General features: G+C 43.3%; 1 protein-coding gene across 1 annotated transcript; it reads left to right on the top strand.

Moving 5' to 3' along the window:
- The first annotated feature begins 43 nt into the window (after positions 1-43).
- LOC129830083 (kinesin-like protein KIF20B) lies at positions 44-13,359 on the top strand. Its single transcript, XM_055892333.1, is given in 28 exon segments — positions 44-155; positions 388-502; positions 647-736; positions 831-968; positions 1,071-1,209; positions 1,392-1,576; positions 1,678-1,732; positions 1,878-2,087; positions 2,179-2,362; positions 2,451-2,597; positions 3,112-3,274; positions 3,372-3,638; positions 3,723-3,862; positions 3,958-4,087; positions 4,221-4,425; positions 4,512-4,564; positions 4,685-4,789; positions 4,932-5,082; positions 5,199-6,338; positions 6,452-6,585; positions 6,704-6,865; positions 7,773-7,937; positions 8,692-8,880; positions 11,509-11,571; positions 11,683-11,818; positions 11,927-12,060; positions 12,658-12,680; positions 12,682-13,359. Coding segments are annotated over 27 exon segments (4,677 nt in total). The 5' UTR covers positions 44-155; positions 388-391; the 3' UTR covers positions 12,740-13,359.
- The last annotated feature ends 1,892 nt before the right edge of the window (positions 13,360-15,251 follow it).

Here is a 15,251-nt window from a genome sequence, read left to right as displayed (position 1 = left end):
GCCTTCTGGGATATGCCGTTTTTTGTATTTCCGCATCTGGTTGTTGGCTGCAGCATGCTGTCTGATTGGTCCAGTTTGAAAATTAGACCGGCCAGGTTGTTTGGAACCAGGTCGAGAGGACTGTAGATCAATGTTTGTGTGAATAAAAATACACAGTACGTGAGTTATTAGTATTTCAACGTTTTTATAATTATAGCCAACGCGTTATGTCGTCTTTCCAGTGACGCAACGTTAGTTAGTTAGCTTAGCTAACGGCTAGCCTTTAGCTAGCTTATTCAAATTTTATTTGTCACATACACGTTTAGCAGATGTTATTGCGGGTGTAGCGAAATGCTTGTATCAAAGAGTAAAGGACATAATAAACAATGTGAAATGTCTGTCTTTTAGAGTGATGGATACGTGTTTGGACAAGAAACCAGAGAAAGTGGGACCGATTGTGGTTGAGGATTTAAGAAATAATTTGTTTGCTGATTTTTGTGCAATTCCATCTGCTATGCCACAGGTTTGTTTCTTGATGTGACGAGTTAACTTGGGTCATTTTTTGGTTATTAGATATATGCTATATAGCTAGATGTAGTAATTTGTTTCATAGCTTCCATCTTTTAACTAAATCCCAATAAAATGCTGTCTACTTATCTGCCTACAGGATTCTGTATTATTTGAGAAAGAGCATCTGCGTGTTTACCTCAGGATACGTCCCTTTACCACAGAAGAGAATGAAAGTGGTGAATCTCAGGTATTTTCCCATGACACACATTCAGTATACTACGGAGCATTATGATTGATCCGAATGCTGTGGTACATACTCCTTTTCCTCCGTTTGAATCCAGGAATGTGTCTCCATGGAGCCACCAGACACCGTTTTACTCAGGGCACCTAGGACCTCTTTATCAACCAGACGACAAACCAGTCACTCAGACGGTGACAAACCAGTCTCTCAGACAGCCCAGCGATTTCAGTTCACTCAGGTAAGGCCTTCGCTGGCTGTTTGATTAGTAGCTATTTGTAAAGATTTACTTTTTCTAAGAAATTAGTGTGGATATTTTTCTTTACCCACCCACCCTTGCCAGGTGTATGGCCCTGACACTACACAGAGGCAGATGTTTGATGGCACAGTGAAACGTCTGGTAAGGGATGTTCTAGAAGGAGGGAATTCTATTGTCTTCACATATGGAGTCACCAACGCTGGGAAGACATTCACATTCCTCGGTCAGAATCTATTGAAAAATTATAATTATATATATATTTTTTGCATGTTTCCAATGTGCACTTTGACCTCTGTTTAATACCCGATGCTCACCACAATAAAACAATTGTGTGACAAATACAGCTTCGTGTTAAACACTTTTGGCATTGTGCCTTTTTAACCCTTAATCTATTTTTACTTCCAGGCCCTGAGAGTGATGGTGGAATTTTGCCAAGGTCGTTGAACGTGATCTTCAACAGCATTGAGGGCAGAGTCTACACGCAGAACGACCTCAAACCACATCGATGCAGAGACTTCACCAGGCTCACAAAGTTCCAGCAGGATGAAGAGACTACAAATAAGCTAAACCTCTTGAGACTGTCAAAGGAGGTGAGGTTTACCAGTAAAACCTCAAGCACAATGCCCACTTTGCTTTCTCTCTGAAATGTAAATGAGTCTGACTACTTTCTTTCCGTCTTTCTTTTCTTCAGAGTGGTTTTCTGAAAAGTACGATGACCTCCACTTGCAGGTCAATGATACTGGAGGGTAAGAAACTGGTTTCAGGCTTGGAATATGTTAAGTACAGCAGCTATGTATTTTGAGAATTTCTTGATACTCAATTTGACACCAAATTAACACCTTAATTGACACTGTTGTTATATCAATGTAAGATTTGTTGTCTGATTGACAGGTTCCTCCTTAAGCGATGTCAGTGATCAGGGGGAAGGAGACAGTTTCTGCCTGGATGTGGACTCCCACACTAAATACTCTGTGTGGGTGTCCTTCTGTGAAATCTACAATGAGAATATCCACGACCTACTGGAGCCCATTCCTAATGGGTCACATAGGAGAACCGTCCTTCGGCTGTCCCAGGACATCAAAGGCAACACCTTTGTGAAAGGTAATATCCCTTTGATTGAATATGTGAGGTATTAGTCTAGATGCTATGCGATTTCAGTTCATACAGAACATATACATGGTTTCTCTTGTAGCTCTAAAGTGGGTTCAAGTAAACAATTTCGAGGAGGCGTACAAAGTCATGAAGATCGGAAAGAAGAACCAGAGTTTCTCCTGCACGAAGCTCAACAACGTCTCCAGCAGAAGCCATAGCATATTCTCCATTCGGATCTTGCGTATTGAAGATGTTGGTGTACCCAGAGTCCACACAATTAGCGAGTACGTGACCAAGTTATTCTGTGTTTTTCCCCCCTTGCTCTTCTCCAGTTTGTCCTGTTTTTATTCATGGTTGTGTGTTATGTCTAAGGTTGTCTTTGTGTGATCTGGCTGGATCAGAGAGATGTGGAAGGACTCAGAATAAAGGAGTGCAGCTAAAAGAGGCTGGCAACATCAACACCTCATTGCTGATTCTGGGCAAATGCATCAACACTCTGAGGCTCAACCAACAAGCCAAGTGAGTATTTGACCTGTATAGAGATTTATTCTTTTCACACACACTGACTGCGTGTTGCCACTTAATATAATGTTTACATACCCTACATTACTCATCTCATATGTAAATACTGTACTCTATATCATCTACTGCATCTTGCCATCTTTATGTAATACATGTATCACTAGCCACTTTAAACTATGCCACTTTATGTTTATATACCCTACATTACTCATATGTATATACTGTACTCTATACCATCTACTGCATCTTGCCTATGCCGTTCTGTACCATCACTCATTCATATATCTTTATGTACATATTCTTTATCCCTTTACACTTGTGTGTATAAGGTAGTAGTTGTGGAATTGTTAGATTACTTGTTGGTTATTACTGCATTGTCGGAACTAGAAGCACACGCATTTCGCTACACTCGCATTAACATCTGCTAACCATGTGTATGTGACAAATATAATTTGATTTGTTTGTTTCTAATAAACCAATATAATGCTCATTTTATGTACATATCTTCCAGGTTCCGACAAAATGTGCCCTTCAGAGAGAGCAAGCTCACACACTACCTCCAGGGCTTTTTCTCTGGTAGAGGGAAAGCCTGCATGATCGTTAACATCAACCAATGCGCCTCCATGTACGACGAGACGCTCAACGTCCTCAAGTTCTCCGCTGTCGCCCAAAAGGTCAGTCGGTGGAGCTTTATAAGGAAGCGTAAGCTTGTGGTTGGTAATATAGGTGGGGGACAATGCTCAATTATCTTATTTCTTTATGGCCTCTCAGGTGGTGGTCCTCAATATCAAACCAGTCCTTGCCATTGCCCCAAAGATATCTGCAAGAGAGGTGTCCCTCATCATCAACAATGCTGACTGCAAAGACCTATGGAGTAGGAGGAAGAGCTCCACGGTGGCTTGGGAAACCACTCTGGAGGATTTGCAGGAAGATGAGGATGATGAAGAGGAAGAGGAAAGTTGTGATGAGGGAATGGCAGAGGAAACCATTCTTGAGGTGAGAGAAGAGGACAAGATGGCACTTGAGGACTTCAACAATGTATGTTTTGTCCATATTCAATATGTTGATATACTAATTAATTTTCACTGACTGTTAAAGATTGATTTTGTTGTGTATTTTAAGGGCCAGCTTGCTCTGGTGGAGGAACTAAAGGAGAAGCTTCTGAAGGAGGAAGCTGAGGAATTGGCTTTGGAGTCTCATATCCGTGAAGAGGTCACCATCGAGTTCATGGAGCTATTCTCCAAAATGGAAAGTGATTACAAGTAAGTAGTCAATGCATTTCCCTCTCTTTAAAAGAGCTGTCAATCTTAGCTGTTGTCTGTAGATGCATTGACTGGACAATGTTTTTGTCTTGCAGCGAGCGTCTTGCGAAAGAGAGGGAGATCACCGAGGACAGAGTGGACAAGAGGTTGGAAATCCTGAAAAATTTAGTCGGCAAGAGTGTCAGCGAGTATGCAAGTGTCTCTTGTGACAAGGAAACAACAAAGGTAAGTCTCATTCAGATCACAGGTCATAATATCAGATCTGTCAGAAAATACAACTTCACCACTAACATCCTTACCTGTTCTTGTTTGAATAGCATGATGAATTTAGTTCTGATATCTTTGTTTTCCATCACAGGAGGATAAGGTAGGGCTGTTGGAGGGGATCGTTGACACTATGCGAGACGACCTGGCTAGAATCAGGAGGGATGCAGAGGCTGCACAGACCTGTCTGGTGGACCTGCCTGAGTCTCCTGGCACTGTGGCCAGCCTGAGGAAGCAGGTGGACGACTTATCAGAGGAGCTCCTCAAGGCCCAACAGCAACTCAACGTCAAAACTAATGGTATGTATAGTATGTCTCACTTACTGGGATTTGATCATGATAAATATTCTGTATTTAGCTCAAGTGTGTTTTCCTTCTGTTTACAGAAATGAGCATTGAAATGAAAACATTGTGCGGGCAGCTAGAGGAAGCGAAGGAGGTAAGCCTGGCTTGATATTGATGTCTGATGTCTTTTGTTGCATATGAGCACTGAATGAAAGGTTGGGTTAGACTTGATGGTTTTCCATATTTTGATTGCATGCGGAATTTGGAACCTCAGACGCAGAAGTTTGAGGCCTTAATGGAAATCTGCCGTGAGAAAGACAACGTGATAACCAAGCTGCAGGAAGCAATGGATCAGAATAGTGAGACTTCAACTAGGGATGTAAGTAAATTATTTCATACTTGCACCTGCATTAATGGCATATGTGGGGTTGCTTTGTTATAAGTCCAAGTGTATGTAGTATGATCCATCAGAACCTCTGTATATGATAATATGCATTCCCTTTCACTGTTTTTGTCAACAGAGAGCCTTGGTTGATTCCATCAAGGAGGAGATCCTGAGCTTGAAACAGAATTGTAAATGTATGAGCCGGGACAGTCCCAGTTCTGAGGAGGGCAGAAAACGCCATGCAGATGTCCTGGAAGACCTTGATGATCAGCCTGCCCTGAAGAAAGGTAGTCCCCCCAAAAATATGAAAAGGGTTTCATCTTGTATCAGGCTAATAGTCCTTATGTTTCCATTTACTTATAGAGTTCTGTATCTGTCTGACCTTCTCCTTTACTCTCTCCAGGGAGTCTTGAGGTCGAGCATCTCATTCTGGCAGAAGAGTTGGAGAAACTCCAGGTGGAATGTCGTCAAAAAGACATGACCATTTCACAGTTAAAAGAAGTAAACAAGGCGACGGTTCAGAAGTTGGAGACGGTCAAAGGAGAGATAAAAAGAAAGAACGAAGTCGCTGAAGAGCTCAAACGTGAGAGGGTTTCATTTGAACAGACTGTCCAGAAGCTCAGCAATGATCTGGAGGAGCAGACTGATTGTTGTGAAGCTGTTATGGCCTCGCTGGAGAAAGAGAGGAAAGAGACAGCAAGGCTCTCCAAAGACAACAAAGCTCTGGTCAACGGCATCTTCCAGCTCCAGCAGACATCACAGAAAGTGGAGTCTTCGGTGAAAATTCTCCAAACAGAACTTACCGAACAGACTGAGAGGTCTGCCAAGCTTCCAGAGGAGCTAGAAGCAGCCAGAACACTCCTGAAGGGTCTTAAAGACAAATCCAATGAAAAATACCAAACCATTGAATCCTTGACTTTGGAAACAGAACCACTCCGGAAGGATGCGGAGGAACTGATGGTCTGTTCTGCACAGAGGAACAACTCCAAGTTCCATGACACCATAGATGCCATGAAGAGGGAGTGTGAGATCGTGGTGGAGAAGTCGGTTCAGAAGAGCCAGCGGATAGCTGACCTGGAGCAGGAGCTCAACCAGGTCAGAGAGCAGCTCTCTGGACAGGAGGAACTCTGCAACCAGCTAGAGACACAGTGGTCGGAGGCCCAATTCAACCTACAGGGCTACGAATTAGAGAACGGGGCTTACAACAAAATTATGAAGAGTTACGCCGACCTCAAAAAGGTGGCAGGCCACCAGAAGGAGCAGATCGTGGACCTGGAGGTGCAGGTGCAGGCCTCTGGAGGCAGCTCTGAGAGGGTTGCAGAGTTGGAGAAGCAGCTGACTGAGATGGAGGCCCAGTGCAGAGCTCTGCAAGAGAGACTAGAAGAGGCTCAATGGAAACTGGAGGAGGTGGAGAGTCATGAAAAGTCCAAGGAAAAGGTGATTGAAGACATGCGCCTTGCACTGACAGAGCAGGAGACGACACAGACCGAACAAGAGCGGATTCTGGAAGCCAAGATGAAAGAGATTGAGGCTTTAAGTGAAGGTGAGTGGTCACACACTTTTGTAGAATCCCCCCCCCCCCACCGATTTCAACATGTATCTTCATTCAGAAACATTAAGTGGATTTGTCAGGAATGTCTCAATTTTGGATTTAAGAGCTGACAAGTTTGAAGGATGGCTGCCTACAGAAAAACACAAGCGGTGCCAAGTGCTCTCATGTCCTCAACGACTGTCCCGGCCAGTGCGAGAACGTGAAGTGGAAATGTCAGCGGACCGAAGAGAGCTTGAGGGTAAGATCACTACTCGACGTCCCTCCTGAAACTTCAGCCATTCACGTTTCTGTCTGAGATGGGACGGTGTACGCACACGTGGTGAGGAAAGTAACCATTCCTTTTGATATCCTCCTAGCTGTCTAATGAACAGTATGAGTCGGAGAGGTGGCTTGAAGAGAAGGCCATTCTGATGAAGGTAGCCAATGGGCCAGAGGAGCAGAAGAGTCAGTGCCTGGCCCTGGAGTTGTTGAGAGGGTGTTCAGAAGAGCGCCGCTGTAGCCAGCTGCGGACTGAAGAGGTAAATGGGATCATTCTGACTCTGAATAATAAACGCTTTCGAACTGCTGGGCTTGTAATGGCGTTTCTGGGTCAAAGGCCGTACTTAACAGAGTTTGAGTGCGTAGGCAGTGAATGTGCAGCGGGAACTTCCTTTGATGAAATGAGTACAGAATAGGATCACAGAAATAGCATTTTGGAGTTTCTGTGATGTAGTCTAGTTTTTATTGGAACATTGGAAACTTTTTACCTCATCACTTAAATTCAAGTCGCTTTTTTGTAGTTTTTTTCATCCTCAATTTGGTGTTATCCAATTGGTAGTTAGTCTTGTCCCATCGCTGCAACTCCAGTACGGACTCAGGAGAGGCGAAGGTCGAGAGCCGTGCGTCCTCCGAAACAACCCAACCAAGCCGCACTGCTTCTTGACACAATGCACGTTTAGCCCGGAAGCCAGCCGCACCAATGTGTCGGAGGAAACACCGTACACTTGGCGACCGTGTCAGCCTGCATTCACCTGGCCCGCCACGGGAGTCGCTAGAGTGCGATGGGACAAGGACATCCTGGCCGGCCAAAGCCGCCCCTAACCCGGGCGACTCTGGACCAATTGTGCGTCGCCTCATGGGTCTCCCGGTGGCGGCCGGCTGCGACACAGCCTGGTATCGAGCCAGGATCTGTAGTGACACAGCTAGCACTGCGATGCCTTAGACCGCTGCACCACTCGGGAGGGCCTAGTCGCATGATCTTCGATCCATCTGATGTAGTGTAGAGACCTCTTCAGCAGAATATTACCAGCCTATGTCTTATCATATTCTTCCAACAAAATGATATGTAGTTGCAGGGAAAGCTGGTGCAAGTTCAGACAGGCGCAATTGACAGTATGTCTCACCATAAGGACTGTCGGCCTCTAATGCTAATCTTTCTGTTTTCAGGAGACCTTGCCAAAGCAGCCCTCTGAGAAAGAAGAGAGCAGGGAGGAGAGTGGCTCTCTGGTCGAGGCACTCAAATTAGAGATGCAGAAACTCCAGGAGAGGAAAGCGGACAAAGCGAGCAAGCTCAGGGAGCTCAACGAGCACGCCAACTTCCAAACACAAGAGGTCAGTATAGATCAGAGAATCATTGGGCTGCTTCCCATTCTGTGGTTGACTGTTTCCTTGTCATTTTTCAGCCACAACATCAGGGATAGACTCATCCAGGGCCTAAATGTTACTTTTTGGTCCACCAGCCACTTTGGCAGGTAGAATTCCTTTTTTACCTTACCGTAAAATGCTTACTGAAAAAGAAAATGTAATCTGAAAGTAACACAAGATATTTACATAACAATAACGAGGCTATATACAGGGGGTACCGGTACTGAGTCAATGTGCGTGAGTAGAGGTTAGTCGAGGGAATTTATAAAGTGACTATGCATAGATGATAAACAGCGAGTAGCAGCAGTGTAAAAACACAGGGGAAGGGGGTCAATGTAAATAGTCCAGGTGGCCATTTGATGAATTGTTTCTTCGGTCCTAGTCTCAGCGCTTCACGTGCGTAAGCACAGACCCCAGCCAGGCAGTGTTGCAGCGCGGAAAGACTTTGAAAACAGCTACTGCAGCATTTATTTAGCTATAAATGTGATCATACTTGACTTTTTATTCACAAAGGCGAGTGAAATGCTCACAACGTGGAGCCCTGACCACCCACCAACATGGCTGGTGAAGTAGACATCTTACCTGATAATTCAAAATCTCCCAGCATTTGGCAGGTGTTTATTTTAGCCCTTGGACTCATCCCAATATGGGTGTAAAAAGAACATTCATATTTTATATTTTGTGGTCTGTGTGTATAATGTTGGCCTGTCTGTCTGGGCAGGAACTGGACTTCTCGGAGGTGTCCACAGACGGCAGCCGAGAGCATCGCTTCCCCAAACCAGAGCTGGAGATCCAATTCACCACTCTGCAACCCAACAAGCTGAACATCCGGAGGCAGGGAGAGGACAAGTCTGTGACCGGCAAAATCACCCGCTCAGCCAGGAAGAGAAAAAGCAACGAGATGGAGAAGGTACAGATCAGATCAAAGTGTGTGTTTGATAACAGATAGAACATCTGAAAAATAAGGTCCAGTAGATCTCAAGTTAATTTGACTGAAAACCATAACATATCTCTTGAATCTCGTTACACTTCCTCAAAATGTAGACATGGAAAGCCTGGGGTTGCCCTGCATTTTTTATTTTGTTTGTGCTTGTGCATGCATGTGAGAGGATGGGAACATCTCAACAGACTGGGTATTACCCAGGAGAACCCAGCCCTTCCAGAGAGCAAGCAGCAGATGCACAACAAACACGACCGTGACCACGTTTACATGCACACAGTATTCTAGATAGTTGCTCATTTCCCGGTTAAGGTCTTATTCAGTATAAGGTGTTAACGTGCACCTACTCTTACAGCGTCTACTCTTCCTGGTGTCCAAACAGGTTTATAACAACAACAACTTAACCACCTACATCAAGGGTGTCGAACGTATGGCAAGATCTGGCCCGTGCGGGGGTCCAATCCAGCCCATGGGTAGTTTGAGAAAGAAATTACAAAAACCAAACTGAAACTGTGTAGGAATGATAATGGACCTGCATTCGTACAGTTTTTTTGTTGTCCAGCTCGCTAATAATCACTGAAATGAAAGCTACAACAACAAAAACAAACGTTTTTTCCGTGCGGCCCTCCGGACCTCGTTGAAGAACAAATGCGGCCCTCCGGACCTCGTTGAAGAACGAATGCGGCCCTCCGGACCTCGTTGAAGAACGAATGCGGCCCTCCGGACCTCGTTGAAGAACGAATGCGGCCCTCCGGACCTCGTTGAAGAACGAATGCGGCCCTCCGGACCTCGTTGAAGAACGAATGCGGCCCTCCGGACCTCGTTGAAGAACGAATGCGGCCCTCCGGACCTCGTTGAAGAACGAATGCGGCCCTCCGGACCTCGTTGAAGAACGAATGCGGCCCTCCGGACCTCGTTGAAGAACGAATGCGGACCTCCCTCGGCAAAATGAGTTTGACACCCCTGGCCTACATCATAAACAAAACATCATGCAATAAGTTATTACATCACTACGCTGTCACTACAAATCTACAATATAAAATGTATGTGTACAATGTGTTTGTCTTTTTACAGTCCGCGTTGTGCCATGAGGTGTTTTATCAGTGTTTATAAATCTGATTTCACTGCTAGCTTGAGTTACTTGATGTGGAAGAGTTCCATGTAGTCTATAGTTAGAAACAGTTTCCCTTGTCATTACTTGATGATCTAGAATACAAAAATAAAGCCTTGCTCACCGGAAGGATGTCATAAATCAATAGAATGAATGCATCAACAATCTAGTTGACATCGGTAAAGTTGTCTTTCATTTCTGTTTCTCTCGCAGTGGTTGAATTGTGGTTGAACGTTTTTTTTTTTTTTTTTTTAAGTCAGCTTTTATGACGGTAACATTTTTTTGGCCTACACAATACAGTCCCTAAGCGTGCATTTGCATTTTCTCACTGTATTTCTCAAATGAACATTTGGTCTCTAATTTTACTGCAAGAAGCACTTAATTCTGCAGGAGTTAATATTATCAGAGGCATACAGTCTGTTCCACATTAGTTACCATTCCAACTATTACTGTTTCTATCTGAACTTCAAAAGGGGGTACTATGTGATACTTAGACTGCAGAAAAAAAGGGAACTGGATAAGATGTTCACATGCCACAGTATCCCGTCTAAGATCAGCATTTCCCAAGCATCTTATTCGGGTTTCTCAAAACCAGGATACGAGCCTATTTGGGTTATTTTAAACAGGATATGATGTTTATATGCGTTGACTCAAACAATACTTGAGTATCCTGAATAATAATGGGATATTGGTGTGCATGTAAACCTGGTCAATGTCTCTCCTCTCTCGCTAAACTGAGAAACTACCTAAAAGCAACCTTCTCTGTTCAGCAGGATTGAGTTATGCCAAAGAAGCAAGAGTAATGCCAACAGATAATGGGTTTATAAACAGTTGTGAGAACTTGGAAAACTACAGTCGCAATCCCTCGAGTCCCTTCACATTCCAGTCTCGTGACAGATTGGATAGTATTTCAAGGTCCTGGTTCCAATTCCTCCTTTTATAAGTTATTTTGGGGAAAAACTATAAGCGCAATTCCACGGTAACTGAATGATGCTGAGACTTTTTCACTTTAAAATGTAAAAAAAAAAAAAAAAAAAAATGTTTTACCTTTATTTAACTAGGCAAGTCAGTTGAGAACAAATTCTTATTTACAATGACGGCCTACACCGGCCAAACTCGAACGACACTGGGCCAATTGTGCACCGCCCTATGGAACTCCCAATCACGGCCGGTTGTGATACAGCCTGGATTCAAACCAGGTTGTCTGTAGTGAGGCCTCTAGCACTGAGATGCAGTGTCTTAGACCACTGCACCACTTGAGCCCAAGTGTGGGTCAAATGTATGTCAAACAATGGAATTGCCCATAACACAGATTTAACCAGATCCCTTTGAAATTAAGATTATGTTATACATTCATCGAAGGACTGCATCATTCTGACTTGATTGCCTGACGAATTGAGCCCTTCATTGTAATACAACAATGTGTGTGTGTCACTTTTTAGTGTGTGTCCTCTCACAAATTCTAAAATGGTCTCTCTGTGCCTCAGGACCCTGTGGAAAGTGAAAACAAACATATAAAGTTGAGGAGGGACGACAGAGTGAACATACAGGTAAGAAGAGAATCTAGACAAACATTTAAATATGTTACAACTTTGAGCTTCGTCATAACTCAATTGAAGGCCACTAGTAAATGTTATCCTGTGTGTACGTCATGTCAACAGTCGCCGACCGTGTTCTGTGTAAAAGCAGACCAGAAGAAGCAACAGACCCCAGCAAGTCTGAAATGCAAAAAGGATGGAACCTTCCAGAAGATTGGAGACTTCATCCAAAGTTCCCCAAGTCTGCTCGGAAGCAAAGGTTAGCAAGACTTGGCTGTTCTCCTTCACTGATGTCAGTGTACTGCACACACATCAGACATTCAGCCAAAATGTTATTCTATTTTATAACTGTCTTGTCTCTCCATAGCTAAGACAATTATGGGGATTGTAAGTGGAAGACCTACAGAGCGAGAGAAAGACACAGCAGTGAAACCGAAGAGGACCAAGAGGAAACTGTACAAGACCGACATCTCCTCCCCTTTGGACATCCCGTCTCATCTGGTGAGTGACAACTGAGTGGGACTTGGCCTCCGAAGCCCAGGCTTTTCACGTTCTGTTTGAAAGCCTGGGAAAGTTCTCCTCAGACGACGATAAAAGGGACTAGAATATGGTGGAGGGTAGATGGGAACTAGTGACATGTAGCCACCTAATAAATATTTCACGTAGGTAGAGCTCCAAACAAGTTGTGCTTAAAAAAAATCCCCACTTGCAATAAGCTAGCTAGCATAAGATACAAATAAGTAACACTGCATAGGCTTCTAAAACTCTGCCTAACATGGTAGGAAAAGCAGACAAACTAAGGAAAAACAAGGCGATGCCTCTCCTGAGGGGAAATGTAATAGCTAATCAAATGCGAGCATTAACAGCCAGGGTTTCCAATGAAACGCAAAATACAAGTTTTCCATACTTCTAATATTCGTGTCAACGAGACCAGATTTGGAAGGATGGCCTCGCGAGACTGGGTGGGACTTGGATAGTTTGCTCCTTTAATGTGAAAAAGATGAATTGAAGATGGATTGTGTCAAATCTTTATCTATTTAGGTGTTAACTCGCACCAGTGGTTTGTTAACATTGGGTTGTTCTGTTCTTATGTTGCAGATCCTGGGTCTTGATCAAGATGAGAGAACGCAACCATCTCATTATCAAGAGACAGCTAAGGTCGAGAACAGCAAGGAAATGATTACAAACTTGGTCAAAAGTGTCTGAGTTTATTTCTTACTCTTTCTATATATATATTCTCTCTCATATATATATATATATATACACAACAATTTAACCTTTTTTGGAAATCAGGGTCTTGGTTTTCTAACAACCTATGTACATATGTGAATATTGTCATTTTGTTTCTCATTTTCCATTATGTTCGAGAGCACTGAATTGTGCTTTTTAGAATAAATTATTTTTAGATTGACAAAAAAAAGTGTCCACACTACAGGGAACATGGCAAATGCCATACGTTTTTGTCAATGTACATTGGCGATGCAGCCCGTGATCAGAGAGCAGGACACATTGGAGGATAGAGTAGGCGTGGTTTAATCCTGCTTGACTGGGGCCAAGTGTATGTCATGGTCATTTATTCTCAGTGGCACCCAGGTGTGGCTGTCATCTAAGGAGAGTGATACATTTCAACTCTCACCCCTCGCCTCCTCTCTGGTGAGCCCCTGACATGTCCCACTCACAGCCAGTCAGGTTCAGCCTCCGGTGGGCAATTAATGGGACATTGGCCAGTGTTTGTGTCTGTCATTGCTGTTGTCATTGAAAACATGTTTCCAATGATTAAATGCATTTTATTCTCTGTAATACTTGGCTGTTGTTTTTTGTCGGCTTGTCCCCTTGCGTGTTGGGTTTGATGTGCTTTCTGAAGTCTTGAGCCTCCTTGGCAGTGGAAAACGTGTGGGTTGTGTTCTGGAAGGTCAAGGTGAGTTTTGATGGGTGGATGAAGCCGCAGCTCAGGTTTAGCTTGCATAGTTGGGATCTCACCATGTTGTAGGTCACCCTCTGTTTTAGCAATTTTGGCACTCCGGTCTGGGTATATGCTGATCCTCTTCCCTGCATATTTTGTAGGTCAGACCTCCAGATTCCGCTGCAAGGCAAACAATTTGTCTCTTGACTTCAAAGCTCTGGATCCATACAATCATACAGCCAGAGCCATTGCAGATTTGACCGGGGCCGTGCACAATGTTAATCTGCGGCATGGGAACCATCTTCTCCAGCCGAACAGTTCATAGAAAAGATTGCTCACGAAGGAAGTTGAGATGCCTGCTTCCACACCAATTTCAAGTTCTGTGACCCTCACATTGAATTTACAGGAATTATTTTAGAGTGATTCCGTTTTCTCTTAGGAGTTTGATTATCTTTTCCAACTTAGCTTGCGCTGTTTCCAGGTCATGGAGTCACACCTCTGTTGGATTGGCTCTCTCCTCCAGACTTTCCACTTTGGTTGAATAGGGATCAACCAATAATTCATTTACCGGTTTTAATTGTAAATTGAGGGCAGAGGTAATCAATCTCCTTACCAACTATCTCGGATAGAAGCGGACAGCTTTTTCTGTTGTCGGGTATTGAGAGCTGCCATGCTCCCACAGTTGAATTCTGGACAGACAAATTCTACCTGCTGGAGCCTAATAGACCTGCTATTTGTTACTTGTCACAAAATGAATGTCCTACACCGTAATATGATGTTTAGTATTGACAAGTTTTTAGGAAATAAGTCATTTAATTCATAGTTATTTCCAAAAGAAAAGACACGAATAGGTCACCCGTTTCATTACATGCCACCGGAACCGGAAATGAATTGTACACCTCTGATTGTAAATCCTCACCAAGCCAGATTGAGTCCTTTTGAAAAGATAGAAGAACTCCTCTTCTCTCAACTGAGGAAGCCAGCGTGCCCAAATCTCTCTCCATGAACTCAAAAGGGTATTGGATAACATGAATAAAGGCAAATGCCTCCTGAGGTCCATTTAAACATTTGAACCAATTCGGTCCACTGAACTGAAATTATGAACACAGCCGTTCATTTGGAATGGATGTAAATTCAGCTTTTATTAACTAAACATAAGGATGCCACCCAGTGCTCTCACTATCGTCCCCTATCTTTCGTATACACAGATATTAAACAATTTTCCAAAATTGAAATGCCACACCTGTCAGGTGGATGGATTATCTTGGCAAAGGAAAAATGCCCATTAACAGGGATGTAAACAAATTTGTGCACAAAATTTGAGCGAAATCAACTTTTAGGAACATTTCTGGGATTATTATTATTATTTTTTGCTCATGAAATATGGGACCAACACTTTACCTGTTGCATTTATATTTTTGTTCAGTATACACTACCAGTCAAAAGTATTAAACCCTTGAATAAGTAGGTGTTCTTTCTTTTTACAATTTTCTACATGTGGGAACTCCTTCAAGACTGTTGGAAAAGCATTCCAGGTGAAGCCGGTTGAGAGAATGCCAAGAGTGGGCAAAGCTGTCATCAAGGCAAAGGGTGGCTATTTGAAGAATCTCAAATCTCAACTATATTTTGATTTGGTTAACACTATTTTGGTCACTACAGGATTCTATATGTGCTATTTCCTAGTTTTGATGTCTTCACTATTATTCTACAATGTAGAAAATAGTCAAAATAAAAAAAAACTTGAATGAGTAGGTGTTCAAAATGTTTTGACTGGTTTTGTGTGTGTGTG

Source organism: Salvelinus fontinalis, chromosome 1 (genome assembly GCF_029448725.1).
Source record: "Salvelinus fontinalis isolate EN_2023a chromosome 1, ASM2944872v1, whole genome shotgun sequence".
NCBI classification, from domain to species: Eukaryota; Metazoa; Chordata; class Actinopteri; order Salmoniformes; family Salmonidae; genus Salvelinus; species Salvelinus fontinalis.
Note: the sequence above shows the minus strand (reverse complement) of the source record. Positions and strands in the feature narration are given on the sequence as shown.